At 38.2% G+C, this 26,177-nt stretch overlaps 2 protein-coding genes across 3 annotated transcripts in view; both read left to right on the top strand.

The window, feature by feature from the left end:
* The first annotated feature begins 1,314 nt into the window (after window positions 1–1,314).
* On the top strand, window positions 1,315–5,854 carry LOC109045574 (ribose-5-phosphate isomerase-like). Its single transcript, XM_042768706.1, has 9 exons — window positions 1,315–1,740; window positions 2,609–2,669; window positions 2,755–2,810; window positions 2,900–2,959; window positions 3,049–3,113; window positions 3,240–3,308; window positions 3,564–3,705; window positions 4,146–4,245; window positions 4,749–5,854. Exons 1-9 carry the CDS (start codon window positions 1,558–1,560, stop codon window positions 4,844–4,846), a joined length of 834 nt encoding a protein of 277 aa, XP_042624640.1. The 5' UTR covers window positions 1,315–1,557; the 3' UTR covers window positions 4,847–5,854.
* An 806-nt stretch (window positions 5,855–6,660) lies between these two features.
* LOC109082614 (eukaryotic translation initiation factor 2-alpha kinase 3-like) overlaps window positions 6,661–26,177 on the top strand; it is a 35,846-nt gene continuing 16,329 nt past the window's right edge. Inside the window, exons 1-2 of one of the 2 annotated variants that reach the window (XM_042768705.1) lie at window positions 6,661–7,155; window positions 21,750–21,879. In XM_042768705.1, the coding sequence (XP_042624639.1) occupies window positions 6,860–7,155; window positions 21,750–21,879 (426 nt within the window). In that variant the 5' untranslated portion in view covers window positions 6,661–6,859. The remainder of the gene's footprint in view (window positions 7,156–21,749; window positions 21,880–26,177) is intronic. The other variant, XM_042768704.1, reaches the window with a different exon arrangement.

Genomic DNA, 26,177 nt, shown 5'->3' with positions numbered 1-26,177 from the left:
ACAATTTCATTTTACAGTATGATGCCTTTACCGCAATTTCAATGCCTTTACCCACAATTTCATTTACAGTATGATGGCCTTACCACAATTTAATTTTACAGTATAATGCCTTTTCCACAATTTCATCTTACAGTATGATGCCTTTAGCGCAATTTCAATGCCTTTACCACAATTTCATTTTACAGTATGATGCCTTTACCGCAATTTCAATGCCTTTACCACAATTTCATTTTACAGTATGATGCCTTTACCGCAATTTCATTTTACTGCCTTTACCACAATTTCATTTTACAGTATGATGGCCTTACCACAATTTCATTTTACAGTATAATGCCTTTACCACAATTTCATTTTACAGTATAATGCCTTTACCACAATTTCATTTTACAGTATGATGGCCTTACCACAATTTCATTTTACAGTATAATGCCTTTACCACAATTTCATCTTACAGTATGATGCCTTTAGCGCAATTTCAATGCCTTTACCACAATTTCATTTTACAGTATGATGGCCTTACCACAGTTTCATTTTACAGTATAATGCCTTTACCACAATTTCATTTTACAGTGAAATACCCTTACTGCATCTAAATTTAGCAGTACTATATCCTTATATCCTTACGGTAACTTAGATATATACTGTAGATGGAAAAAATAGTAGTAGTACTGTAGTTCCAACCATGCCATAACACACACAAGCAATAACCAGTGTTTGTTGCATTTTATTTTCATTTTATTATTGCAGCCTTGATTCAGCTCATTTAAGGCAAGTCATTATGAAATGAATATATCTTAAGTATGTTCTCTCTCAGCTGGATGTTGGATATTGTTAATACAATGCTATTTATTAAAACCAAATTCCGTATATGTGTTAAAAATAAAATAAACAAATAATAATAATAATAATAATAATAATAATAATAATAGAATACTTTTTATTCGTTCAAAATCCCTTTTTTTGGACCACAGATGACAATGTTGAAAAGCTATGGATGAGTAATAAACCAAGTTTCAATACATTTGCATCCTCATTGCTTCAGAAAGTTTAATTTTACCATCATTAGTCAACATTTCTACATGTAATTTATGATATTTTTGCTATCAAGTTAAGGTTCCCGTCTCGTCCCATCAGCCAATCCTCAAGTACTCGGTTTACTCCAAATGCCATCGGATCTCGGCTCTTTAAGAATCGGACCCGTCTGAAAGAGACGATTCTAGATTCAGTCGTGATTTGTCGACCGAATCAAAAAGTTCAGGCTGGGTATTTGCAACCGATTGAACGAAAAGATCCGACTTAAACGGTTTGTGCCACTGATTCATTGAAAAGATCCGACTCATTCCAGAATCGGAATCTCTACTGTATGTACTTTGCTCTGCCATTGCGTCCAACAGCACGAGCCTGTTACGAAAACCCCTGAACTGACAGCTGTTATTCTGAGAGTCCTTTAATATCTCGCGCACTGTCCGTTCAGTTGAGCTGCTCTGATATCACTCTGCTCGTGCACGTGCGCTAGTGTGCGACGCATTCAGTTGTGTTGGTCGTGGACGAGCTGTGATGAGGCCGCGGAAGTGGGTTGAGTTTGCAGCGACCAGCAGCAGATCTCTCCTCCTCTCTCTGCCGGAGAAACACGTGCGAAGCAGCAGCAGCAGCAGCAGCAGCAGGCGGTACCACGGCACTCTCATGGCTGAGGAGGCCAAAAAACTGGCAGCTTATGCAGCTGTAGATAACCACATACAGGTGAGATTTACCTTCGCGACAACAGACCGACAGTACTGGTGTTTTGTATTTGCTATGGCTAACTGTTTTGACAGTTACAGTATATAGTGAGTATCCGCTGATACTTCATGCTAGCTTGGATGCTACGTTACATGTTAGATTGAAGTGAAGTCAGCTAGTGAGTGAGTGTAGCTCAGGTGACATCAGTTCCGCAGCGGGTTTCTTTACACATACAGTAAGCTAGGTGATGCTAATTCTGCTCAAATTAGACGTTTAGCAATAAGCATGTTTGGAAATAGCTACGTTGTCTAACGGGTGTTGTCTGTGTGGACTAGAAATAATTAATGTGGGTCAGTCGAGTGATTGTTAAGATGAATCAATCAGTGGTACAAAGTGTACTAGCAGTTTGAACTTTGAGTTCTGCAAACTACATAAAAAAAATAACTAAAAAAACTGACTAGACTGTCGTTTTATATTCCCAAATCAGTTGTTGTATTTCAAAAAAAATACTCATTAAATATACACATTTTTTTTATCACAAGTGTTTTAGATATGTTTGGTAACATGTTTAAATACAAAAATGATATTTTTATATGTGTAAATTATAAACCTCATTTAAAATGTATTCAAAAAAATAAAAAATAAAACTGCTCCAATAAACTTGGTTTGGTTTATCGGCCCTCTCTAGAAATCGAACCCATGAGCTTTTTGTTTCTAGCACCATGCTGTAATATTTCAGCTACAGAAATATTTCCTGAAGGTTAAGATCCTCCTTTACTGACCCTTTGACCCTTTTATTATCAGTGTTGTGTGACTGTTTTGTTTGGTTAAGCTTATATTTGGTTGTATTTATAATTATATAAAACTTGACTTTTCATTTTTCTTTCAGAATAATCAGGTAGTTGGAGTGGGCAGTGGCTCAACTATCGTCTATGCTGTGGACAGGCTGGGTAAGACTTTTCATCTAATATTATCAACTCATGCTTCAAGCTCTCAGCCATGATAACTGCTAAAGGATGATGTTTTCTTGTTTAGCTGAGAGGGTCAGACAGGAGAAGCTGAATATTGTGTGTGTTCCTACGTCTTTCCAGGTCAGTACAAAACGTCATTTGGAGCTACTGTATGATACCAGATAACACCTCTGTTTTATAATTAACTGATCTGAATTGTGTTGATCCAGGCCCGTCAGCTGATTCTGCAGCATGGGCTCACTCTGTCTGATTTAGACAGACATCCTGAGGTGAGTTTAGGCCGTAGTACACTTTTTTTTTTTTTTTTTTAACACAAATAAAAATAACTTTTTGAGAGCCCTTTTTTTTTGTCTTTTAGCTGGATGTAGCGATTGATGGAGCCGATGAGGTTGATGCTGCTTTGACGCTGATAAAAGGAGGAGGGTATGATTGGAAAATCTTTTCAATTCAAGTATTTTTTTCCGTTTCTCTTCATTTTCATTTGTGTGAAACCCCGAGGTGTCATCAGGCCCAGCGTCACATTCATTTTCTTTTCCTCCCTCAAAACAGAGGATGCTTAACCCAGGAGAAGATTGTGGCTGGCTGTGCCAAACACTTCATTGTCATCGCAGACTATAGGTATATATGTGGTGTCTAGCAGATGTTTTTATCCAAAGTCACTTCATTTCATACATTTCCCCGGAAAGCAACCCACTGCATTGCTAGCACTGGGCGCTATTGTTTGAACTACAATATTTGGTATATATTTAGCATCCCATAATTACTGTTGATCATACTGCTGATCACAGTGTGTGATTGCTATAATTAGCGAGAGCCTTCCACTAGAGGTTCACAAGTGTTTGTATGATGTCATTTTATTGCTTGTGTGGATAGAAAGGACTCGAAGGCTCTGGGACAGCAGTGGAAGAAAGGTGTGCCCGTGGAGGTCATTCCCATGGCGTATGTGCCCGTGTCCAGAGCCATCGCCCGGCGCTTTGGAGGAGAAGCTGTGCTGAGGATGGCCGTCAGTAAAGCTGTAAGAGAGTCTTACTAATGGATCTTGAATTACACTTGTGTTATTTACATTTTTAAGGGTTCTTTTTTAAACTTCTTATATTATACGTAAAAAAATTACAATGTCTTGTTCTAAACTATGAACTCCTTTTTATTTTATTTTATTTTAATAACTGTATCAACCCAAAGAGCTTGATTTATTATAGAAAAGAACTCATTATATTTGTCTTTTCTGCACTGTTTGGGGTTTTATACTAATATAATACAATAATAATATTTTTTGACATGCTCCCTATCTCGTTTAGTTTTTCTTCTAAAATCTTAGCTTGATTTTCCCAGAAAGTAGCAGTGTTCCTTGTACTTCTTCGTAATCATCTCATTAAGCTTGGAAAGTATGAACAACTTCTATGAAGTTGATGGTCATGTCACCTGATGATTTTTCTTTATGATATTTCACTTTAGGGTCCAGTGGTTACTGATAACAGTAACTTCATCCTGGATTGGAAGTTTGAACACGCACAGAACTGGAAAGAGGTCAACACAGCCATCAAGATGATCCCAGGTCAGTACTGATGAACACCTTTCTTTTTCTCTATTGTTAAAACGTTTCAGTGTTGTTTTTTATTTATTATTTTTTTTATTTTTTATTTGTTCTGCTCACCAAGGCTGCCTTTATTTGATCAAAAATACCGTAAAAACAGTAATACTGTGGAATGTTATAACAATTTAAAATGACTGTTTTCTACTTAAATATATCTTTTAAAAATGTAATCTATTCCTGTGAAGCCAAAGCTGAATTTGCAGCAGCATTTCTCCAGTTCTTAGATAATCCAAGACCTGACCAAAGCAGATTCATTTTTTTTTTAGGTTTCTTTGATAAATAGCAAGTTCGAAAGCACAGCATATATTTGAAATATAAATCTTTGGTTAAATTATAAATATTGTAAACACTGTCTTTACTGGGACTTTTGAACAATATAACATTCCTTTGCTGAACTGCAAACTGTTGAACAGTAGTGTATGTATTCCTAAGCACAAATTAATTGTCTCTCTCTTTTTTCAAAGGTGTGGTTGAGACGGGTTTGTTTGTGGGGATGGCTGAGCGGGTGTACTTCGGTATGGAGGACGGGAGAGTCAAGACTAGAGACCCTCCTATCAACTAAGAAGATCTTTCCTCTGCTCTTGCAGTAGACCAGCAGTAGACCTGCACACCTCAAGTGCCGTTCAAATACACACTCTGCCAGCTCTTTCCCTACATTATCTGTTACAGAAACCATCAGACGTCTGATCAGTACCTCATGATGCTGTGCACATGGAATATAGATTTTTACACAACAACGCAACATTAGATTCTCAGACCTTTCAGATATTCCTGTTTTTCCTCTCATACCCTCTGTCTTATGTTGGGCTGGAGTCTACCGTGACTGTCCATACTGTACATCTACAGTGTCAGCTTGCCTTCTGTGCTTCTTTAAGTAGCCATGAATGTTGTCTTACATGTGCGTCTGTAAAAATGTATGAATATTGTGGCTTGCGTCTGTGCCTCCGTAGATGTGTATTTTCACGAAGCATAGTTGCTAGCCTTTCCAAAGCATGCAGCTTTAAAGAAAATCTCAATCACACCCAATTTCATTGTTCGTATAGTTTCTGTATTTTTGTATGATTATTTTGAATTGGTTTTGTTGACTGAATATGACAGATTTCCTCAGATGCTCTGAAACCTCAAGCGAAACTAGTGGCCTTTGCCAGCACACAACGGTTGGTTTAGTTCAGTGATCAATCATTTCAGAGCATTCTGCCTCTGGACGAAAAAAAATTAAATAATAACACTATTTGAGGTTTTGAAATGCCACTCGGCTTTTGATATTGATATTGATTTTGTTTTTGTGTAATTTTTTCGATGTGCCTGTGTCCAGGAGCACAGTGTTGTCCAGAGATGAGAGCAGCAGTGAGTTGGTGGGACAGCTGAAAGCCTTATCTTCTGTACTTTTATTGATCTTTCAGTTCTGTTAATTAAAACTCTTCACAGAAGTCACTGTGATTTTTAGGTATGGTACTACTTCAAATACCAGCTTGTTTTACTTTACCAGTTTTACTGTGATACGGAGGTTTTCAAATGTTGTGCTCCAGACTGAAAATCAATATTAAAAACTGAACCAATCAACTATAAACTGTTTTGTTAGTTATTTTGCGTTTGACGTTTTTATTTAACCAGTATGGCAAAACATGGCTTAAAAGATTATTTAACAAACCACAAGAGGGCGCCATATACATTACGGGGACATTCAAATTGCTTAAACTATTTGTAAATGTATTATTTTAGAAACGTTATGGTGGTTGTTAGGCTATGTTTGACGTGACTTAATGTAAAATTAAATTCAATCAAATTAAAGGAGAATACTGAGTGGAAATACACTCTTTTCAAACCAAAAGTCCCGGAAATAAAACTGTCAAACATGACCTCACTTTTTATCCGCAAACAAACGGCCACGTCGGTATTTCCATCCTTGTACTTTTTACCCAATCAAGTTTCGCTCAGAACGAATTAGCCACGCCCCTCCGTTAGAAATTACTGTTACGATGATTTCTATTGACAGCGCCTTAGACCAATGGGTTGACTAGACTTCTTTCGCGGCTTCCGTAAACATACCAATGAAACATGTTTATAGCCAACAGTACTATTATATTGGCTGAAACTTTACGGTCTAGCCAATGAAATACTTCAGAAGACGGCCATGCCCGCTCTGGGCTGCCTTTCCTCCCGCCTATATTTCTGAGTGACAAGAAAAGCGCCCAATGGAATGAAGCGGCTGGGAGGAAGACCACGTCAACAGACCGCACTGTAGGACGCAATCAAAATCTGCTTAGTAGACAAGCAGTGAAGATTGACAAGCGCTAGCACCAATCAGCACACAACGCAGGGATTCGCTTCCAGACGCAGCCAATGGGCGTTTGGATACGGGGCGGGGCTTGACGTTACCACGGCACGGCCAACGTTAAGTATAAAGGGAATAACATGGTGCTGTTGGGTGCATGTTTACGTTAAGGGAGGCCAACGGAAATATATCTAATAACCTACGAATTTAAGAGTAAAACGCCTTTTATAGACTAGTTTTTAAAATTCACATTGTATTTTGGTATGTGAGTGCCTAACTACTCATGTGCCACTTGTCCCAATGGAAAGGGGGTTTCAGTTTGGAAACGTGTGCACATCTCTGCTGCTGCTGCTTGTTTTAGGAACGTTAACGGTTACTTTACAAAGTCAGTCTCTCTCAGAGAGAGAACTCAAAGTGGCTCCGACGCCAAACACCGACACGGCGGAACATGCTGCCGTTATGGAGCGGCCACTGGACAGCGTCGGAGGAGCCCCTGGGGTCGGAGAAGTGACCGTGGAGGACGTCGAGTACGGCTCGACCGGGGAGAGCGAAGAGCCGTCTGGAGACAGCGACGCGAACTTCCACAAGCAGCGGAGGTAGGCAGTCTCCACCGAGTCCTAGCAGAACTTTGTCTGGGTGTGACACGCTCTTTAGGTTGTCGCGTTGCTTTCACTTGTGTAACTCAACTTCAGTGAAGTTTGCGTAGGGCAGCTGAGCTGGAGCTCGTGATGGGCGGATGTTTGCAGCAGTCGACCTCTCCCTGCTGGGACAAGAAAACGACGCTGTCATTTATAAAATGGCCACTTTTTGTCTGTTAGCAAAAATCTGTTAAGTTAGACATTTTTCTGTTACTATGGAGATCCAGATGACTGACAGCAGTCTCAGAGCGAGTGCGGAACGCTTTTCTCGCCCATCAGTGCGTTTATGAATTTAAAGAGCACCTTACATACTCGGACTACATTATGTTATAAAAACATAACTGTTTTTCCGGAGTTTTAAACTTGTTTTACTGCTTTCGCAGCCTGAGGAGGCTGTTTCTGTCTTGAGAACTGCTGCAGTTTTTTGAGTGTGGGCGTGCAGTGCATGTCAGCCTGAGCTGAATCTGACTTCAGCATTGTTTGTAAACACATTTAAAGACGGTAACATTAGAAGAGAGACGTCTTTTGAACTTTTAAAATTAAGAATGCCGTTTTTATAGGTTTGTTTGGGCAATGTTATTTCAGGCACTAGTTTTCTATTTATGCTACAGTTATTACAAAGTAAGCCGGTGTCCATCAGTAGACTGCGGTCTCTGGATGCTGCGCTGACGCACTTCAAACCGCTGCTCAGCGCGCAACTACAGACGCGTGTCCCCGCGCCCTGACGCGCGCTCCAACTTTCCGGATGTTTTGTTTTTGTTTGTAGCAGGAATGAATCATTCTTCTCTGCTGACTGTGATATCAGTGTGTTACCGCATCCGAGCCCTCTGCCCAGCCTTAGAGAGAACCCAGTAGTGTCGAGGATGGGGAGGTCGGGGGTCTGCCTTAAAACTAGGTATTTTATTTATTTATTTTTTAGTTTTTTTTTTTTGTTTTTATTTATTTTTTTTTTACCCAGCATTTTGACTAAGAACTTTAGTGCTTTAATGTGAATGTTCCCCCCTCCCTGACTTTAATAATTGTCAAGTTTTTCCTTTAGCTGAAGCTGGATATTGTTTTGGGTGGAGATATTGGTTCTACAAATATGTCTCAGGACCTGATAATACCATTGAGAACACCTGATCTTCCCACTGCAGTAAAAAATCTGTCACACCTTGCCTTGGCGTCGACATGCTGTGTCACATCGATGTGTTGGTCACCCATTCATGGAGGATTTTTCCAAACAAGCACAGGTTGTCATGACCAGAGTCCGGTCCTGATAATTACAGACTCAGGCTTTAGAAAAAAGGGCAAATAGGAAAGCAGCAACACACTGAGGTGCCCAGAACAGACTGTGTGCCACAAATAACACGAGAAGGAGCAGAAAACCCTCGCTTGAGTTACAGCGAGGAATCTTAGGGTGGATATGGTTTGCCAGTGCTGAGGATTTTTTAAAAACCTTTAAAGGCAAAAGATTAACAGTTCTGTTACATCTGAAAACTGCTATATATATAGATTTGAATCAGATTTCTGGTTGTCACTTTCAGGAAGTGTTGAAGCAGACAACTTTTGGCACCTAATTAAGAAACATTTTATTGATATCTTATAAATCTGTTTGTGCTAATATTCTATTATAATGTTCTTATTTTTTAAAATAAATATTGTAATATAATTACCACAAAAAATTCATAAATTATTTTTAAAAAAAAATATCAAAACAATTTTTTTTTTAATTATTTTTATATAAAATTGTCAAAATTAAGGGGAATTAATACAAAAAAAAAAAATTTTGCAGATTTTATATTTAAAAACATAACAACACGACAAAAAAAAAAAAAAAAAATCCATAAAAAAAAATCCATTAAGGAGCCATTGGCTCAAGTGCCACAGTATGTATGTTAGGGATGTATGTTAGGGATTTTTTTTTGCCACAGAATATATATATATATATATATATATATATAGGATATATATATATATATAAATAAAAACATATAGTCGGTTGAAAATCGATCCAAATATGTGACGATTCAAAACGGCGCGAGTCGGTTGAAAATCGATCCAAATATGTGACGATTCAAAACGGTTGAGATGCTAAACAAATCGCGATTCATTTTGGTATAGGAGTTTATATGAATGTATGTCTGACGGGAACTTACTGTCTTTAGAAAAGTTTAGATGGTATTTTTTTCTTCTCATCTTGCCTCTGTATAATGCATATTAAAGTTCATAAGTGCAGCTCTGCTTTGTTTACAGCGGAAACGCTTTAAGCGCCACCTGCTGGCAGAGAGTGAATCTGCGTCTCGTTCAGCTCATCTGCTGTTTCTGTGCTATGCAGATATTTTTTTATGTAGGCCTATAGTTACACAAAACTAAAGTCAAATCAATCTGTTTTTGCTTCAAATTTCGCAATTATACAATCTAATTTATTTGATTTGGAGATTGTTTTAAAATTTCAGTTTAGTTTTGTTATTTACATTAACATTATATTTAAATTATGTTATGTAGCAGATGCTTTTATCCAAAGCGACTTACAAATAAAGACAATAGAACTGATCAAAACCAACAAAGGAACAATAATATACAAGTGCTATATTAGTATATTATTATAGTGTTATATTTCAATTTCACGAAGAAACATGCAGCATTTTGTCCAAGCAATAATAAAAGGACACATTTAATTTATAATTTTGATCTCAAAAATCGTGAATCGAATCAAATTCAAATCATACTGTCATGTGTATAGGTCTCTCTCTTTATCAGCATTTTAATCCATCTGAACTAAGGTTCACTTAAAGTGGGAACTAAACATCTTTTCCAACTCAGTCAACAAAGAATCGTTTATTTCACAGAAACCTTGCCAATATCACGGACCATAACTATGTCAGCATTAAAGACTGGCTGATAAACGCTGATACTGATAACAAGAAGCCATATTAGTATTAATTATAAATGAGAATTGTTAACGATATTACTAATGTCCACACAGCTGACAGATTTACCTGTTGTAGTTTGTTCAAGTTGTGCACGAAACGGTCACTGCTTTTTGTACTTTGCACGTCTCTGTCATTTTCAGTCTCTTTAATGCTGCAACAACTGGAGCTGCTTTTAGCTGCTGTTTGGCAGAGATGAGGACTGTTTTTCTTCAAAAAATTGATGTGCATCATCTCAGTTTATAATGTCAACATAACAAAAGATGTGATTGCAAATCAAGCAGGAAAAAAGGAATTACATGCAAATTTTTAAATCATAACATATACATTTCTATAGTTGCCACTGGCGATCTCAGCAAAATATCGCTCATCTGACCCGAATCACTTCTTGCCCGAACCGTGTTTTAGGTGCACTCTGAAGTAGAGGTCCTCTTGGGTCCTAAAATCTGTACCTGGCCCAACCTGAATCACTTTTTGCCCGAACCCAATGTGCATATCGAAGACAGACCCGATGAAATTAGACCTGAGTCCGACCCAACCTGACACAATGGCATTTATTTTCGAACCCAACTGGACTCGAACATAAACGGCATTGAAATTGCAGCCCTGCAGTCAATCAATCCCAGTGTCCTGCTGACTGATTTGGCTGCTTCTCCATTACATTGATTTATTTAACATTTATTCAATTTGTTATTAGGCTACTTTATATTAGGATACAAGTTATTTCTAAGCTTGGCTTTCAATTGTGACCAGTGGATTTGAAAAATAAAGGTGATACATACTTTGATAAAAAATAAATTGATAACCGTAATAATTAATGGATTCGCTACTGTTGTCTGCAACCTGATCTCCGGCAAAAGGCTTCTGCCCGGCATCAACACGCAGCATAATGAAACGAGTGGATTTTCCTGATGGATCTCATATCTATAAGATGATTTCTGTGTGCGAGGTTACAAACGTATGCTCATTTTCTATGTGTGTCATTGCTTAACACAAAAGTGAAAGTAGCCTATGCATTCGGGATAGTTTAAAAGAATTCAGGTCTAATCAGGCCCATATGGAAAAAGCATGTTTATTTTAAACCGAACCTGACCCATGTCTAAGGTACTCGTCGAAATTTTGGACCTGAACCCAGTCGGGTCGGACCTCGGGTTTCCGGATCCAAGTGGACCCGTGAAGACCTCAACTCTGGAGCCCTGAGGGATATGAGGGATAGTTCACCGGAAAATAAAAATGAGGTCATCATTTACTAATTTTTATGTTCTTCCAAACCTGTACAACTTTCATTCTTCTGTGGAACACAAAATAAGATGTTTTGAAGACTTTGTTCACACTGTCAGTTTTTGGGATTGACAACCGCATTTACTTACAGGTGTGAGTCTCGAAATGTCCCGTTCACACAGCAACTTACAGTAGCATACATTAGCATTTCTAGTGCAACGGGAGTCAAGCCCGTATCCCTTATGAGTTACCAAAGCAACAGTGACTAGAGTAATATCAAAGATGGCGATGTCCATAAAACTGAAAATCTTTTCACTTTCTGCCACGACAAAAGTTCAGCTGAGCCACAAGTTAATTTGTAAAGTCTTCATTAACTGACAGAAGCTTTTAAATTTTGGTGGAGCGAGGAGAATTTGAGTTGCACGCAGAACGCAAAACTGACGGGATCGGCTCTGGAGGAGACTGAATCTAAAACTTTCAGATGACACACAGCCCATTTCTCCATCGCTGTAAGTTACTGAAACCACTAGGGCAGGACCAGAATATACAATTATTTGAATATTCATTAGGTGGGTTGGCATTCGATTTTCAATTTTGAGATTTGATTATTCTTCTTCTTCTTTTTTTTTTTTTTTTTTTTTTTTTTTCAAACACCTGGCATCCCTCGTGAAACGGTTCTCATTTGCCCTTGAATATGAATCTCCCATTAATGAACGTCTTGATTCAGTTTATCTGGAAGAGAAGACAAAACTAGACAAAGGCAGAGTGCCAAATATGCGATTTCAAACTGGCCTACTACAACAGCACATCAAGTTTGAAAAATCACCTGTAAGTGATTTAAGTAGTACTCCTATATGTAGTATGCAACCAATGTAGACCGCATAATAGGTTCTGTTGTATTTTGTCATGCTGCTCACGTCCGGTGTGGACATGGTGTTAGAGAGACGAATATGTTTAGCCCCCTCCCTCTGAATATTCGGTGTTGATTACTACCAAAGCTTCGAAGCTCAAAAAATGGTATTTGGACCATCCCTATAAACCACACATGAAAACACGCATTTGTGCAGCAGAGCGTCTCTCGCTCACACTGTATGAGGTTACAGACAACTAGTTGTTCAGTCCTGTTCTGTTCACACAGCGTGGGTTTTTCGAGAATGTGGTTGTGAGTCCTGGAAATTTATGGGTGTGAGTTTGCTTACAGAATGCGGTTGTCACACCTGAAAATAACCATTCTGTGTATGAACGTAACCGTATTAAGGACTCAAATTAAATACAGGACTGACAACTGTATTCTGCTGCTGTGTGAACATGGCCTAAAGGCCAGAACACACCAAGCCGACTTCAAAGAACAAGCGGCAACGACAGCCGGCGGTGTTGTCACCTCACGTCGGCATGTCAGACCAAAAAGCTGTGCTCGAACACACCGCACAGACTACAGCCGACAGCAAACTAACATGTGCGTTCTGCGCATGCATGAGAGTAATTAACTGTCTATATCAGCAGCTATCAATAGTATATATTTCTATTTCAAAAGGAGAAACCAACACAAAGAAATACGAAACGTAAACAAATCAGCACTCGCTTAACATTTTGAATATCAGTAATGTTGATAACTTTAATCATTTTAAGTGGCTCATGTTGTTATGAAAACATTTGCATATTAGAATAATTGGGAAAGATCACGTAACATTTAAACAGCCTTCTGTCTGTACCGCCTTCATTTACGTGCTTGTTTTGATCACTTTCGCTTTAATTCTAGGGCATTGACTCGTTCGCTAAACTGAACATTCTCACTCTTGTTGACGGTCCCGACAGCCCCGACGCAGATTCAACATGTTGAATCGGGCAAACTGCCACCAATGTGAGCCCGGTGAGTGGAACACACCAAACAAACTAGCCCGACCGTCGCTCGCCGTCTGCCCGACGTAGGCCAACGGACGACCGTCGGCTTGGTGTGTCCCGGCCTTTAGTAACCAGACCAAACCAAAAAAAAAACTGATACATTTCTCAAAATATCTTCTTTTATGTTTCACAAAAGAAAGTCTCAAGAACTTTAATTTGTGGCTAAAATATCCCTTTGTATTAAAAGCTTAAAAGCAAAATCTGCAATTTCACACAAAATTATGAATGGATGAGACATGCACTTGCTGTTATTAGTAATTGCAATGTAGCAGCAGTAAATTGCACACCTGAATGGCACTTAGACCGATGGACCGCCTCTGTTGGTTATTGAAAAGGTTAAATGTTGGTTACATATTTATAGCCTATTGAAGAGATGATTCATATCATTTACAGGTTATAGAGGAAATAACTAAAAATAACATGCATGCTGCTTGCAGCTCTGCACCAACCACACAGTTTATTTAACCTAGAAACAGGGAAAAAATTTAGTTGGGTTTATATGATATATAATGTCAACTTTCCATGCACTACAAGATGTTGCAAATGATCAGTGCAATGATGCTTTATCTGAATGTATGAATAGCCTGCTGGAAATTCAGTTTTAAACGCCACTTCAGTGATGGTGCTTTAATGTGAAGTTCCTGGGACTTGTCTTGACAGTAGTCATATATCACTGGAAGGAGGGGCCGGTCTTTGTTTCTGGTGGCATAGTTATATGTGTCATGCACACTCGAGGGAATACTGTGTAGTGTGTTTAACACTGCAGTGGTTTGGTATCTCTACAGGGTGAGAGCAGCTGCCTTCACACCTGCTGCCAAGATAAAACATTGCTCACATCTCTCCATGTTTACCCCATGATCCTCCATATCAAACCATCTCATGCATTTATGTGCAGTGTTCAAGCAACCGTCAATCACATATGAATAAAAAAAAAAGAGTCTGGCTTTTATTGATAATGCATGTATGCAAGAACCAGACCTTTGTGCTCACTTCTCGGTAACACGGCGGTGATGATCAACACCCTCAGGCCTTCCCCGTGATATGGAACAGCTTTACTGGGGGGTGGTGTTCTCCTGGGACAGTTTTATATGTTGCACAGCATGGTCGACTGGCAAATGGGAGTCTAACCCTGGAGAAATCTACTTAAAACAAAAGCAAAGATTGTGGGGAGCACTTGTGATAGATGCTCTCATCAACGTTTTCTGTTGTTCGGTTCATAAAGTCTAGTGATGGTGGGGAAAATGCAAAAAACAAACAAACATATTGTAAAGATAGATCTCCCAGATGAACCAAGCAACTAACCAACCAGGTACCGGTTCCCAGGCTGCTGTAAGAGTAAAGACTAGGCAACACAATTGCTATTGGAATATACAGATAATGGAATTAGTTTGTGGTACAATGGGTCCCTTTTTAAAATTGGTTTGGTGGTTCCATTGGCGAGCACAATTCAGGTATGGTCTATAGACTAATGTAGCTCAGCTTTGTCTCGGTGTGTGTATTTTTGGACTGCTGGTGATTCCTAAGGGACCTTTTGGGAGGAACACTTTGCTCGAGGTGCCCTCACTCTTACTTACACACACACACACACACACACAAAAATACACGGTGATGCCGCTTCTCCACTGCCTGGTGCAAACTCTGCCAGACGTCTAGCTCCAACTGCCTACTGCTTAGCAACAGCCAATCAGAAGAGCTGAGCTGGCAAACTTGTTGGCCAATTAGACGAATGGAAGGAAAAAGTGCTCAGAATTTGAGTTGGGAGAGAGAGAGAGAGAACAGCAGGGAAGGAAAGGGTAGAGTTTGTGTGCTTGTTGTTGTGAGCTTTTTTTTGTCTGACTTGATGGTTAGATAACTAGCGAGAGACTGTCAGATTCATTTTATATGATCTCATGATCTCGAGTGAAGTTCATCACTTTGCGATAAGACTTCATCGTCTTGCAATCAGAACCAAACTTGGCATGTTTTAATGCAAACTTTTCCACTTCAGCCTACATGGATAAACATTTTTGAAATATCTCACAGGCTGCTCAAACTGTAAAAACAAGACTAGTTTTATGAACGGCAAGTTTTTCAATAAGCAAGTCGATTCGATGTTGTTACTCGTAGCCATGTGGCGAGACTCAGTCTTGATTGATTTTTGCTCTGTTTATGGTTTGATTCTTTTAAGCTGTTTCTTCATTCACTGCAGAGGACACACCTTACTGCACTGCAGCAGTGGGTGGAAAGATGGGAGAGGTGTGGCAGAGAGAGAGATTGGGGAGACGAGAAGGGTTTCGAGACCCAAAACTGAAGGCGCTAGGACCCTGTAGTCAGGACCTCGGCTTTCCTGTAGTTTGGTTCCTCACTGCTTAGCAACAACAAATCAGCCACCTAGATGAAGGCCAGGACTCGTCCAATAGGAAGAGAGCAGCACCATGTGACAGAGTTTTGATTTCTCCGCACTGCACACGTTAGAGAGATAGAAACAGGAGGAAGATGATGAGAGTTAAAGAGGAGTGAAATGACAGTGACTTGTGCATTATGGAATTAGTTTGTGTGACACATGCCTTTCATGTTTTGTTTTTTTGCTTTGTTTTCAAGTTTGTGGTGGTGTTGGTATCTTTTCAAACCGAGTGTCAGAGCTTATTGAAAAATCATACAGGTGTGCTTTACTGTTTAGTTTAGTTTTATCATTACAATCAGCTAGAAATGCTTTTCTGTGAAATTGCAGTACAAGTTTCTGCATGATGGACCAAATCTAGCAAGGTCAATTGAGATGGCAGAAGCGTATATAGTTCTGCATGGTGATAGCAGCTTGGGCGTGTCAGAACATGACATGGAGTCAGAGGACAGATTAAGCATTCTCACACACACACACACACTCAGACACACTCAGACACACTGAGTAAATGCTTTAATCAATACATGGAGAATAAACTCTGCATGATGAAGGAGACCACCATAAATACAATGTTAGAATGAATGCAACTTATTTTTTTTAATGGGTTGCATAAGTCTGAAAGTCATAGTTCACCCCAAAATTTGAATTTTGCCTTCATTTACACACCCTCACGTCAATTTTTTTTTCCTTTGTGGAAGATAGAATATTTTGAGAAATGTCTTTGTGTTGTTTGTACATAAAATATAATTCATTTGTAACCAAAACAGTTTGAGTCTCATCATTTTTCTAAAATATCATCTTTTGTGCTCTGCAGAAGAAAGAAATGCTTACATGGTCAAAAAATCTTTTGGATATATTTACTTTTTTGTTATAAATTTTTACTTATTTTCGTAATTTATTTTTCAGATCATCTTTCTCTCCTTCATTAGCACATGCATTGTCATGCAGTTAGTTACAGTTTTGTGGTCCACCACACATTCAACAAGTATAGCATACACTGCACTTTTTCCTTGTGGTGTGTGCATCTGGAGGATTGAATGTTCTGCTGAGTGTTTCTTCTTTCTGTAGTGAGATATACAGTTATGGACATCATGTTTGTGTACCGCGGATGTTGCCTGGGGAAGATGGTACCTTGAAATGCATTGCCGAGTGCTTTGTGTAACGCTCCATACTGTGCTCTGCATGCTACTGCAGTGCTATATTTTATTGTGTGCTCACTTAAGCAGAAAATCCCTTTCACTTTGGGAACTCAATGCAGTGCTCCAGACTGCGACCAAATGGTCGCATTTTGCGACCATTTTTTCTGCCGGTGCGACTAATTTTTGTGAACTGTCACACTGGCATGACCACTGCATTGTCCAAGTCCGACTCATAAGTGCTGCCATTTTTGTTGCATTTGTGAAACATCAAACGGCAAACTAAACAAAAGCGGAACTAACCCGCACTACATTTCAGCTGTGCAGTGCGGACCGTTTATTAACCTTTTGAGTGAGCAATTCAAGCACTTTTCAGTGACTTTCAAGCATTTCACACAACTATTTCCAGCACTTTAAATCTCTAAAATGGTCCAGTTTGAAAGTCATTTTTAATGAGATGATCAAAATATACTTTATACAAACACTTGTGTAAAATATTAAAAAAATACATCAAAACACAATTATAGCCAGTAGACGACAGCAGAAGAGTACTCATTGGCTTATAAGTCAGTCATTTCTACTTTTTCTCTATATTTTAAAATTATAAAATCACTATTATAAAATATCAAATCATCAGAATTTGTCAGAATTTTACACTTTTGTGTATGAAGTAAGAAAAGTCACAGTGCCTTGAAAAACAAACTTTTCTTCAATTTGCTACTAAATTAAACGTAAACCCTGAAGTCGGTCAGTTCCATATACTAAAAGAATATTGGTACATTTAATAAGAGTGGAATAAATACATTTTCTATATAAAAATTTTATTTTGCACCTGTTACTGTTTTTAATAAAAGTACATTTTGTATGTATTAACTTAAGCTTAGTGCTTTACTGTCAAATCTGTATAAACAATAAACAAAAGAAAATAAGCAAGAAATGAACATGTAATATTATTAGTAACTGCACTTATTATTGCAAAACAATAGTAATTTTATGATAAAATGATCTATATTTTAATACTCCCGCACACCACCCCCAGCGCGCTACCAAATCTGCTCCTGGCGCCACCATCTTTAGAACTTAGTGGTGCTGGTGCCACTGCTCTCAAATGTTAGTCTGGAGCCCTGCAATGGATTCTATAGTCTTTGTGGTACTTTTAAAGAGATGCCCTTTCTAAATGGTGTTTTGGAGACTTTTATTATGCAGAATCTACACTTATACAGATAAAATGCATGTGCAATATTTGGAATATGACTTGGTTTTAACTCCCATATAACTCTTATAATAAGTTTTTAATGATGTGAGGCCATATTTAATTATATAATTCCATATTAAAGATACACAATAAAATCATAAATACACTCATAAAATCATTCATTAATCAATTAACCATTCATTCATTCATTTAACCATTCATTCAACTAGAAGGAATGAATGAATGAACACTACAGTTTACAGTGTGTCAAATGCAGGTGTGCTGTGCATCCATTGAGCTGAATTGAAATAGTACAGATTGCTTGACAGAGAGTGAAACTCTTAAGCGCTCAGTCAGAGTGTTCAGCTAGTGAAAATGTATCCATGCAAAACATGTAATTAGCCTCGAACACACACACACACACACACACACACACACACACACACACACACACACACACACACACACCTTCCTTCCTTCCTTCCTTCCTTCCTTCCTTCCTCTCTCTCACCATGAATATAACCGTGGTAGCTAGCAAGGTGCTTAATTATAAACAAACAAATATCAATACGATCTGGTTGTCTTCATGCTACAGGAGAAGTCGGTCTAAAAAGGAATAATGTCATCATTCACTCATGCTCATGTCATGCAAACTTGTCAGAAGTTTTTTTTTTTTTTTGCAGAGCACAAAAGGACATTAGACAGTGTCAGTGTTCATTTTTAAGTCAATAACTCACATTTCAGTCTGTTCCTAATAAAGGTTTCTTTTGGATTCAGAAGATCTAAGGTGATATTTTTGGGGGTCAAAGAAGATCCATTGTCAACAGTGTAGCAGTGCATGAAGCTCTGCTGACTTAGAAGTGTCTTCCAAACCAAGCAGCTTTATATTGGTCAACTTCACATATTTGAAGTTCGTGAAACTTAAATCCAATGTGAAATGAAGAATATAAAGAATTTCACCATACAAATCTTAATGTGACTTCACCCTTAGAAGAAAGTGTATGTGTAGTGTAACTTATTAAAGAATGACAGGTTTTTAATTTCTGAGTGAATTGCTGCTTGAATCACATTGTTGTAGGCTTAATTGCTGTGTCATGTTTCTGCATGTTGTCCAGGTTGAACAGTTTCTGAAAAAAGTACTGCTTTACTCTGTTAACCTGTCATGGATTCTGCAGCTTCTCTGCAGGGGTGTGCCTCTGTTTTCACAACTTGGCCAACAACTCCCCAATCCCCTACCCATGACCCTATTGTTTATCAGTGTTACTTGCCAACTCAAACTCCTAACTAAAACAGCAGCAGGACACTCTGCTGATAAGAGCTGCTCAATGTGGCATGGTTACAGTGGGCTTTTTATGTCCATTGGCTGGTGTTTTTTAAAGGAGTGGTTTCTGATTGAAAGTGCAGAAACATATCTAATCCCTGACTGGCTGAGGGAGGAGGAAAGCCTCCTGTGATTGGAGCAAACCCCTCAGATACCCTAGTGGTTGTTTTTTTTTTCTCTCCATGCAGTCTGTTTACATCAGGTCTGAGTTGAGAATCTCTTGACTTCCTCTGAGAAAGAGAGAGAGACGATAGCGAGAGGGGTGGGGTTCACTTCACAGGTGTGTGGACGCGCACTTAAGGATATGTTTGTGTGTAAAGTGCTAAGTGTGTTAAACAGCATGACAAGAATAACGTTGAGAGGAAAAAGGGAGCACGTCATTTGTGAGTGTTCAGGCACATTTTTAAATGGCTGTAAGATGAAGTGAAGCTCCTTTTACAGTTTACATTAAGACATTTGTGTTCTTCATAATGTTTTCTCATTATATATATATATATTTCATTTCCTTGAACATAGTGGTGTATATATTGACATTTACTATAACATTAACATTATATGTGCTTTTGTATTCAACACTATTACTTTGCCCTGCTAATGGTCATAAATATGTCAGATAAGTGCAAAAAGCCACGTGACTGAGACAAATACAGTAACAATGTAGAAAGTGAAGATATGCAAGTACAGTAAAATGCAATAAAATAAATGTGCAATAAAATAAGACAAAAGTCATTAAATGTGAACAGATATGAAAATGAATAGGAAAGTAGAAAAACACAATGTTGAAGTACAAGTGTATGAGTTTAGTTTCAGTTTATTCCTAGAATATGACACTATCACAAAATTATTGAAATTTGTTTTGTGCGCAATTTGACTTTAATTACATCACATGGCACTTTTTATGCAGTTTAAGTTGTAATATAGTCTACACAATTGAAGTGATGTCAGACAAACTTGACTTTTTTTTCAATTTAGTTTTACAATTTTTCTCAAGTGTTTTTTTTTTTTCCTTCTATTTTAAGTCCCTTGTTCCCCTTTTTATTTTTCCTGAGGTTAAACAGCCTGTGGAATACACTTACTCTTTGATCTCATCCAGAAAATGGGATTTGTTATTCTTCTTTTATTCTCTCTCTCTCTCTCTCTCTCTCTCTCTCTCTCTCTCTCTCTCTCTCTCGCTCTCTCTCCTTCTCCTCTCTTTCTCTCTCTCTCTCTCTTCTCTCATCTCGCTCTCTCTCCTCTTTCCCCTCTTCTTCTTCTCTCTCCTGTCAAATTCACTCATTCGCTTAGTTATTTTTTTTTTCTTTCCCTCAATCACTCTTTTGTCTTGGGTGGGACCTGTGTAGTGTCCTCATTCATTCTCAGAATGCCCACTGCTTAGCAACAACCAATCAGCCATCATATTTTTGGAGGGGCCTTCTAGCCAATCAGGAGTGCTGTGCTATAGCATTTTCTGCTCTTCAATCCTATTGGAGAATGAGAAAATACGGTGTTGGCCCAGAGCATTGAGATGAGCATAACTGAAGTGCCCTTAAATTCTGACCTCATCAGTGTTGATGTCTGAAGGGATGTGATGTGTTAACTCTCTTAGACTTGATCAAAAAGACTCCTTCGCTCTTAGTCCTGCTCTCTACCCTGCAGGTGTGTTTCCTAATGTCCATTAAAAAGTTCCCTGGCACTTAAGCCATGAAGTGTCCTGTGTAGACTTCAGTTCTTGTTAGATTTTATTGCATACTACAAAAGAACAAAAAGTTTGTGATAGTTTGGTGTGTGCACAGTTTAATCTTCCAGTTATCTTGGCCAACTGTAGACATTATAGACATTAAGAGTTTATTGAATTATTTTTACACCTTTAAATTGTATTATTCTTATTTTGGCATTATATTTGCTATTGGCCACCCTGCACCTAAAATATTTGCCAGTGACATTGTTATTTTTTTTTTTTTAAATGATTTATTTTTAATATATATATATATATATATATATATATATATATATATATATATATATATATATATATATATATGGAAAACTTCACTACCTACTTCAGTTTTTTTTTTTTTAAATGATTTCTTTTTATAGTTATTTTGCTGCGGAAAACTTCACTACCTACTTCAGAATGTAGGTGTCCACAATATATAATGCAATCAGCCAATCACACATTAATAAACTGATAAAACACTAAAATCACTAATAATTTAATACCACTGTTAAATGTCATTTTCAGCAAATTTAAAAAATGAAGGATCACACACATTATGTACAAATATTTAAGTTTACTATTTAGTTTTTTTAGACAAAATAGTATTTTGTCTATTTCGGCCATGTATTGTTATTGGTCATAAAATTTGTGATACAAACCCCACTCAATGTATGTCAACCTATCTATTTTGTGTGACAGAAACCCTTCTTAAAATGTCCAGTGCGCAGTATTGAGTGATGGAAACCCTTGTCACTGTTTGTGAACCTGTGTATTTTATGTGTCTGACAGGGTTCTGGTGATCATCAGCACACTGGATGGGAGAATCGCTGCTCTGGATCCTCTAAACCAGGGACGCAAGCAGTGGGACCTGGATGTGGGCTCAGGCTCTCTAGTGTCCTCTAGCCTCAGCAAACCAGAGGTACTGAATGCAGTTTCTCACAACCTTTAAAACACACAAGTTAACAGCTATCAGCTGGGTTTTTTTTTTGGTTAGAAGTATGAAACACTTTCTTGTAGTATTTTGCATTGTGATGCAACATAAGAAGGTTTTCTCCCCAAACATGCTCATTGCACATGTTTGTCTGTTGTTCATAAAAAAAATTTAGTAAGTATGTGTGTGTGTGTGTGTGTGTGTGTGTGTGTGTGTGTGTGTGTGGGAAAAGGTGATGTTTGTTTGAACCTCTTTACCCCAGAAGAGAATAAGACATTGCCCAAAGGAAATTGGATCTGAAACAAGTTACATACACACAGAATAAGACACACACGCCCACACACGGAATTGCGCACACACGCACGCACACAGTTACACACGCACGCACACACACACACACACACACACACACACACACACACACACATAGATCATAGACTCTTACTCTCTAGAGACTAAAGACTAGCCTGGAGGAAGAGCATTTGGCAGTGAAGCACTTATGCGCTTGTGCACATGCGCACATTTAAACAAACACACTGAGAAAACATTGGCGCTGCACTAACAGGCTTATAATTAGATTTTTGTACATTGTTACAGAAGTGTTTGATCAATGCTAAGAATTAGTGGTGTCTAAGTATATATAGCTTAATGAGCATGTTTGTGAGTGATTGTGTTGACCCCCGTCTGGTTTGGTGTATATATATATATATATATATATATATATATATATATATATATATATATATATATATATATATATATATATATATATATATATATATATATATATATATATATATATATATATATTGAAATGCCTAAGCTTAATGAGCATGTTTGTGAGTGATTGTGTTGACCCCCGTCTGGTTTGGCGGTAACCTGAAATGCCTGGCTGCTGTGGGAGCAGCCTCTCAATTGGCTAGAATCTTCCTCTCCCCTCCCTTTTTACCTCTGGGTGCCTAGCAACCAGCCATTCTGATTGGCTCAGCTGGTGCCTTGCAAGGCATTCTGCTCGGTGATTAGAGCAGTCTGCCCCCTTCTGATTGGCCCTCGCCATGGCGCCAGTAGAAAGCAGTCACCTATAGCATGTCTCAACAGTAGGAGATAGGCCAGCAGTAAACAACATTGTCTGCAGAAACATGCTGTCCCAACACGATGGGGAGGTGTGATGGAGAGAAAGAAAGAGAAAGATGAGAGGAATGAGGAAAAGAGAGATGGGGGGTGGAAAGGGATGCCACTGACAGTTTGATGTGAGTCATGCTGAGAGGATTGAAGAATGAGGTAATGCCTTATGTGTGGGATGATGTCATCCATAAGAATGCTGACCCCCCCCCCCCCCCCCCACACACACACACCCAACAAACACATACACCCCCTCTCATCTATAAGTCTGTAGAGTGAACAGTCGTAATTAAGGCACATTAAGCCAATGAGCCGAAAATCTGGTATATCTGCACACTATTCAGTGCACAAGGACTTTTGTTTGTTTAATTGCAGCACCAAAAGGAATCATTTAATGTGACTCACAAAATAAAGATATTGACACACTGCTGGGCTTGTGCTGTAGACAAAGCTAAGCTAAGTTATTTGAATCTCTGAAAGCCATGTCCAGTTGTGTCGACTATATATGAACTAGCCGTTTTATATACAGTATTTTTATATTTAACATGTTAGTTTATCAGTATGTTTGAAAGTATATTTTTTCGATTATTAGAGCTTCCATAGGCTCACTCTCGTGCACCTGCATGGATTAAACACCAAATAGTTATGCTATGACATATCATGACGTCTATACACGATACTATCGTCTATCGGCACAACTCTAGTGACCATCATTACTGGTGTTTCTATTTACCTTACTTGTGAGTATCACCAAGCCACAGCAGGCTACAGCATACATGACACCATACTCTGTGCGCACTATGACTTGTCAAAACAAACACCAAGTGCTGTTAGTGATTTCCGCCTCTAGAGGCAGCTCCCATACTGTATAATGACAGTAGTGGTGGAAATTTTGATTCTTTCAAGAGATTCGTTCATTTTCAGTTTGTTCACCTAAATGATTAATTCACTGATTCGTTCATAGGGGTGTAAAAAAATATCAATACACGTGAGTATTGCGATATTTTGTTTGGCGATACTGAATCGATTATCAAAAAACGGAATATTGATATAAAAAAAAAAAAAATTATAGAAGATTCATGGCAGTTGTTTCGTTTTGAGTTTACATCCTGACCGCTAGATGGCAGTCTTCATCTCTGAATGACAGTGAGAGTAACAGGAAATGCTAGCATTAGGGCACCCCACTAATGTTAGCATTAATATCCCTATTCTCTGCTAGTAATGGAGGATGAAAGAATTGTCCCTGTTCCTGGTTCGGTGTACAAAGCTGAAGTGTGCCGTCATTTGGGCTTTTGTGGTAACGTTCACCGCGAGACCGTGGCGAGGGCGCCGCCTCGGTCCCAGCGCATCCCGTGTGAAGAGGGGCTCGCGTGTGGCTGGTCGAGGTAGGCGGTAGAGTTGCGGCGCGGCGCAGCTGCAGCTTTCTCTCTTTTGGGGGGCGTTTTGTGCAGTTGGAGCGGTGCTCGCATCGCGGTTTTGGAGATTCCACGCAGAACATAAAATGAAAAACCTGTGAAATCCAAGTGGAAATGTTCGACATCTGTATTTAGTTTATTGTTATACAATTGTTTTGTTTTCTTTAGGAATCCTGTAAGCACTTTTAATTGATATTAAGCAGATGATATTTTTTGTTCAGATCAAAATGTTATGACATTGTATGTCACAATTCTAAACTGAATGAATGAATATATTTTGTGGTAACGTCCACCGCGAGACCGTGGCGAGGGCGCCGCCTCGGTTCTATATATATGATTTCCGCGATGCAGAAAACGCGGACGGAATCACGGAATCCAGTCTTAAAAATGGAATTTACAGTTTAACGCAGAATGTCACGGAATTTGTCAAATTTTGAATTAATTTAATCAAAAGTAGGTCATTACAATTAAATCAAATTGCGATGTGGACTTATATCTGTAAATATTAAGCCAGAAAAGTATTTAAATATGAATCCTGCATGTCTCTGTTAATGAATGGCGCAGAAGCGCGGTTTCATTAATTACATGCATATGGAAGCGCTCGCTGTGATTTTTAGCGTCTGCCGTCTGACTAAATGAGGACGTAAACACATGAACAACATCTCCAGAACTGCTGTTTTTTTTTTCTGCTTTTAAATAATTAAAATAATTAAAATTAATTAAAAATTAATTACAAAATCCTAAATTTTTTTTTCTGCTTTTAAATAATTAAACATCCTAAAACACAAAATCCTAAAACATCCTAAAACACAGAATCCTAAAAAACAGGAGAAAACGGAATTTGGAAAAAAATAAAACTGATTTCATAGGGCCCTACTGCAGTACAGCATTTTCTTTTTAAAACTAAATAGTTTTATGATACAATGATTTTTGTAATTTAAATACAAGTATAAATTATAGACAGTGGGTAATAAACATAATTTTCTTCATTTCCGATTATATCACGAGGCTGTAAATGCTCGATTCTGATTGGTTGACAAATGCTTTACAGTTGCTGTTATCTTTCAGTAAGTGCACAGCTATGAAGTAGGTCACGGTCTTTTGGCTGCTCATCTGCTTATCAATGGCTCAAGCCTCTGTTATTAGTTCTATTTTTGAGTTAGCAATGGTTGGTGGCTTGGGATGAGACAAATAAAAAAAAAAGTAGTTCTACATACACTTCTTAAGCGCACACACACACACACACACAAACATACGCATAAATGTCTTGAAATAAAATATTTGACCAATGTCTTGGTGTGGTAACCATGGTATAAGCAGAATAATTGATGACAGGCCGATGAATTATTAAAAAATTATGCACACCCAAGGTGTAACAGCCAATCAGTTTCGCGCTATTCCTGCATTACCACCTCGGGCATGCATTATTTTTCAATAAATTAATGGCCTGTTTTTTTTTTTTTTTTTTTTTTTTTTTTTTATTGTAAGATGGTAAAAACTTATTATATTATATTAAAAACAGGCTTCATTTTTTTTTTTAGGTTAAAGATATAACTTTTTATTTATTTTAATTTAACAGTAAAATATGACCCTGACATGTTCTTTACAGATTTTGTGAGATTTTCCCCGACAGCACAATGCTGCGCGAACACACAGTTCGTTCTTTGCAGTGTCATTTTGGTGTTGCTCTTTTGCTTTCTTTTTTGATGTATGTCAGTGGTCAACTTAAGAGAAATGGCACTCCACTGA

The sequence above is a fragment of the Cyprinus carpio genome, chromosome A13, assembly GCF_018340385.1.
Source record: "Cyprinus carpio isolate SPL01 chromosome A13, ASM1834038v1, whole genome shotgun sequence".
In the NCBI taxonomy this organism is placed as follows: Eukaryota; Metazoa; Chordata; class Actinopteri; order Cypriniformes; family Cyprinidae; genus Cyprinus; species Cyprinus carpio.
This window is presented reverse-complemented; position numbering and strand designations above follow the sequence as displayed.

What these genes read in the sequence shown, in the direction of transcription:
- LOC109045574 (XM_042768706.1), top strand. Translation starts at nt 1,558, where the DNA reads ATGAGGCCGCGGAAGTGGGTTGAGTTTGCAGCGACCAGCAGCAGATCT. An exon ending in ATTGTCATCGCAGACTATAG is followed by an intron (nt 3,309 to 3,563) that starts GTATATATGTGG and finishes TTGTGTGGATAG; the next exon opens with AAAGGACTCGAAGGCTCTGG. An exon ending in AGCCATCAAGATGATCCCAG is followed by an intron (nt 4,246 to 4,748) that starts GTCAGTACTGAT and finishes CTTTTTTCAAAG; the next exon opens with GTGTGGTTGAGACGGGTTTG.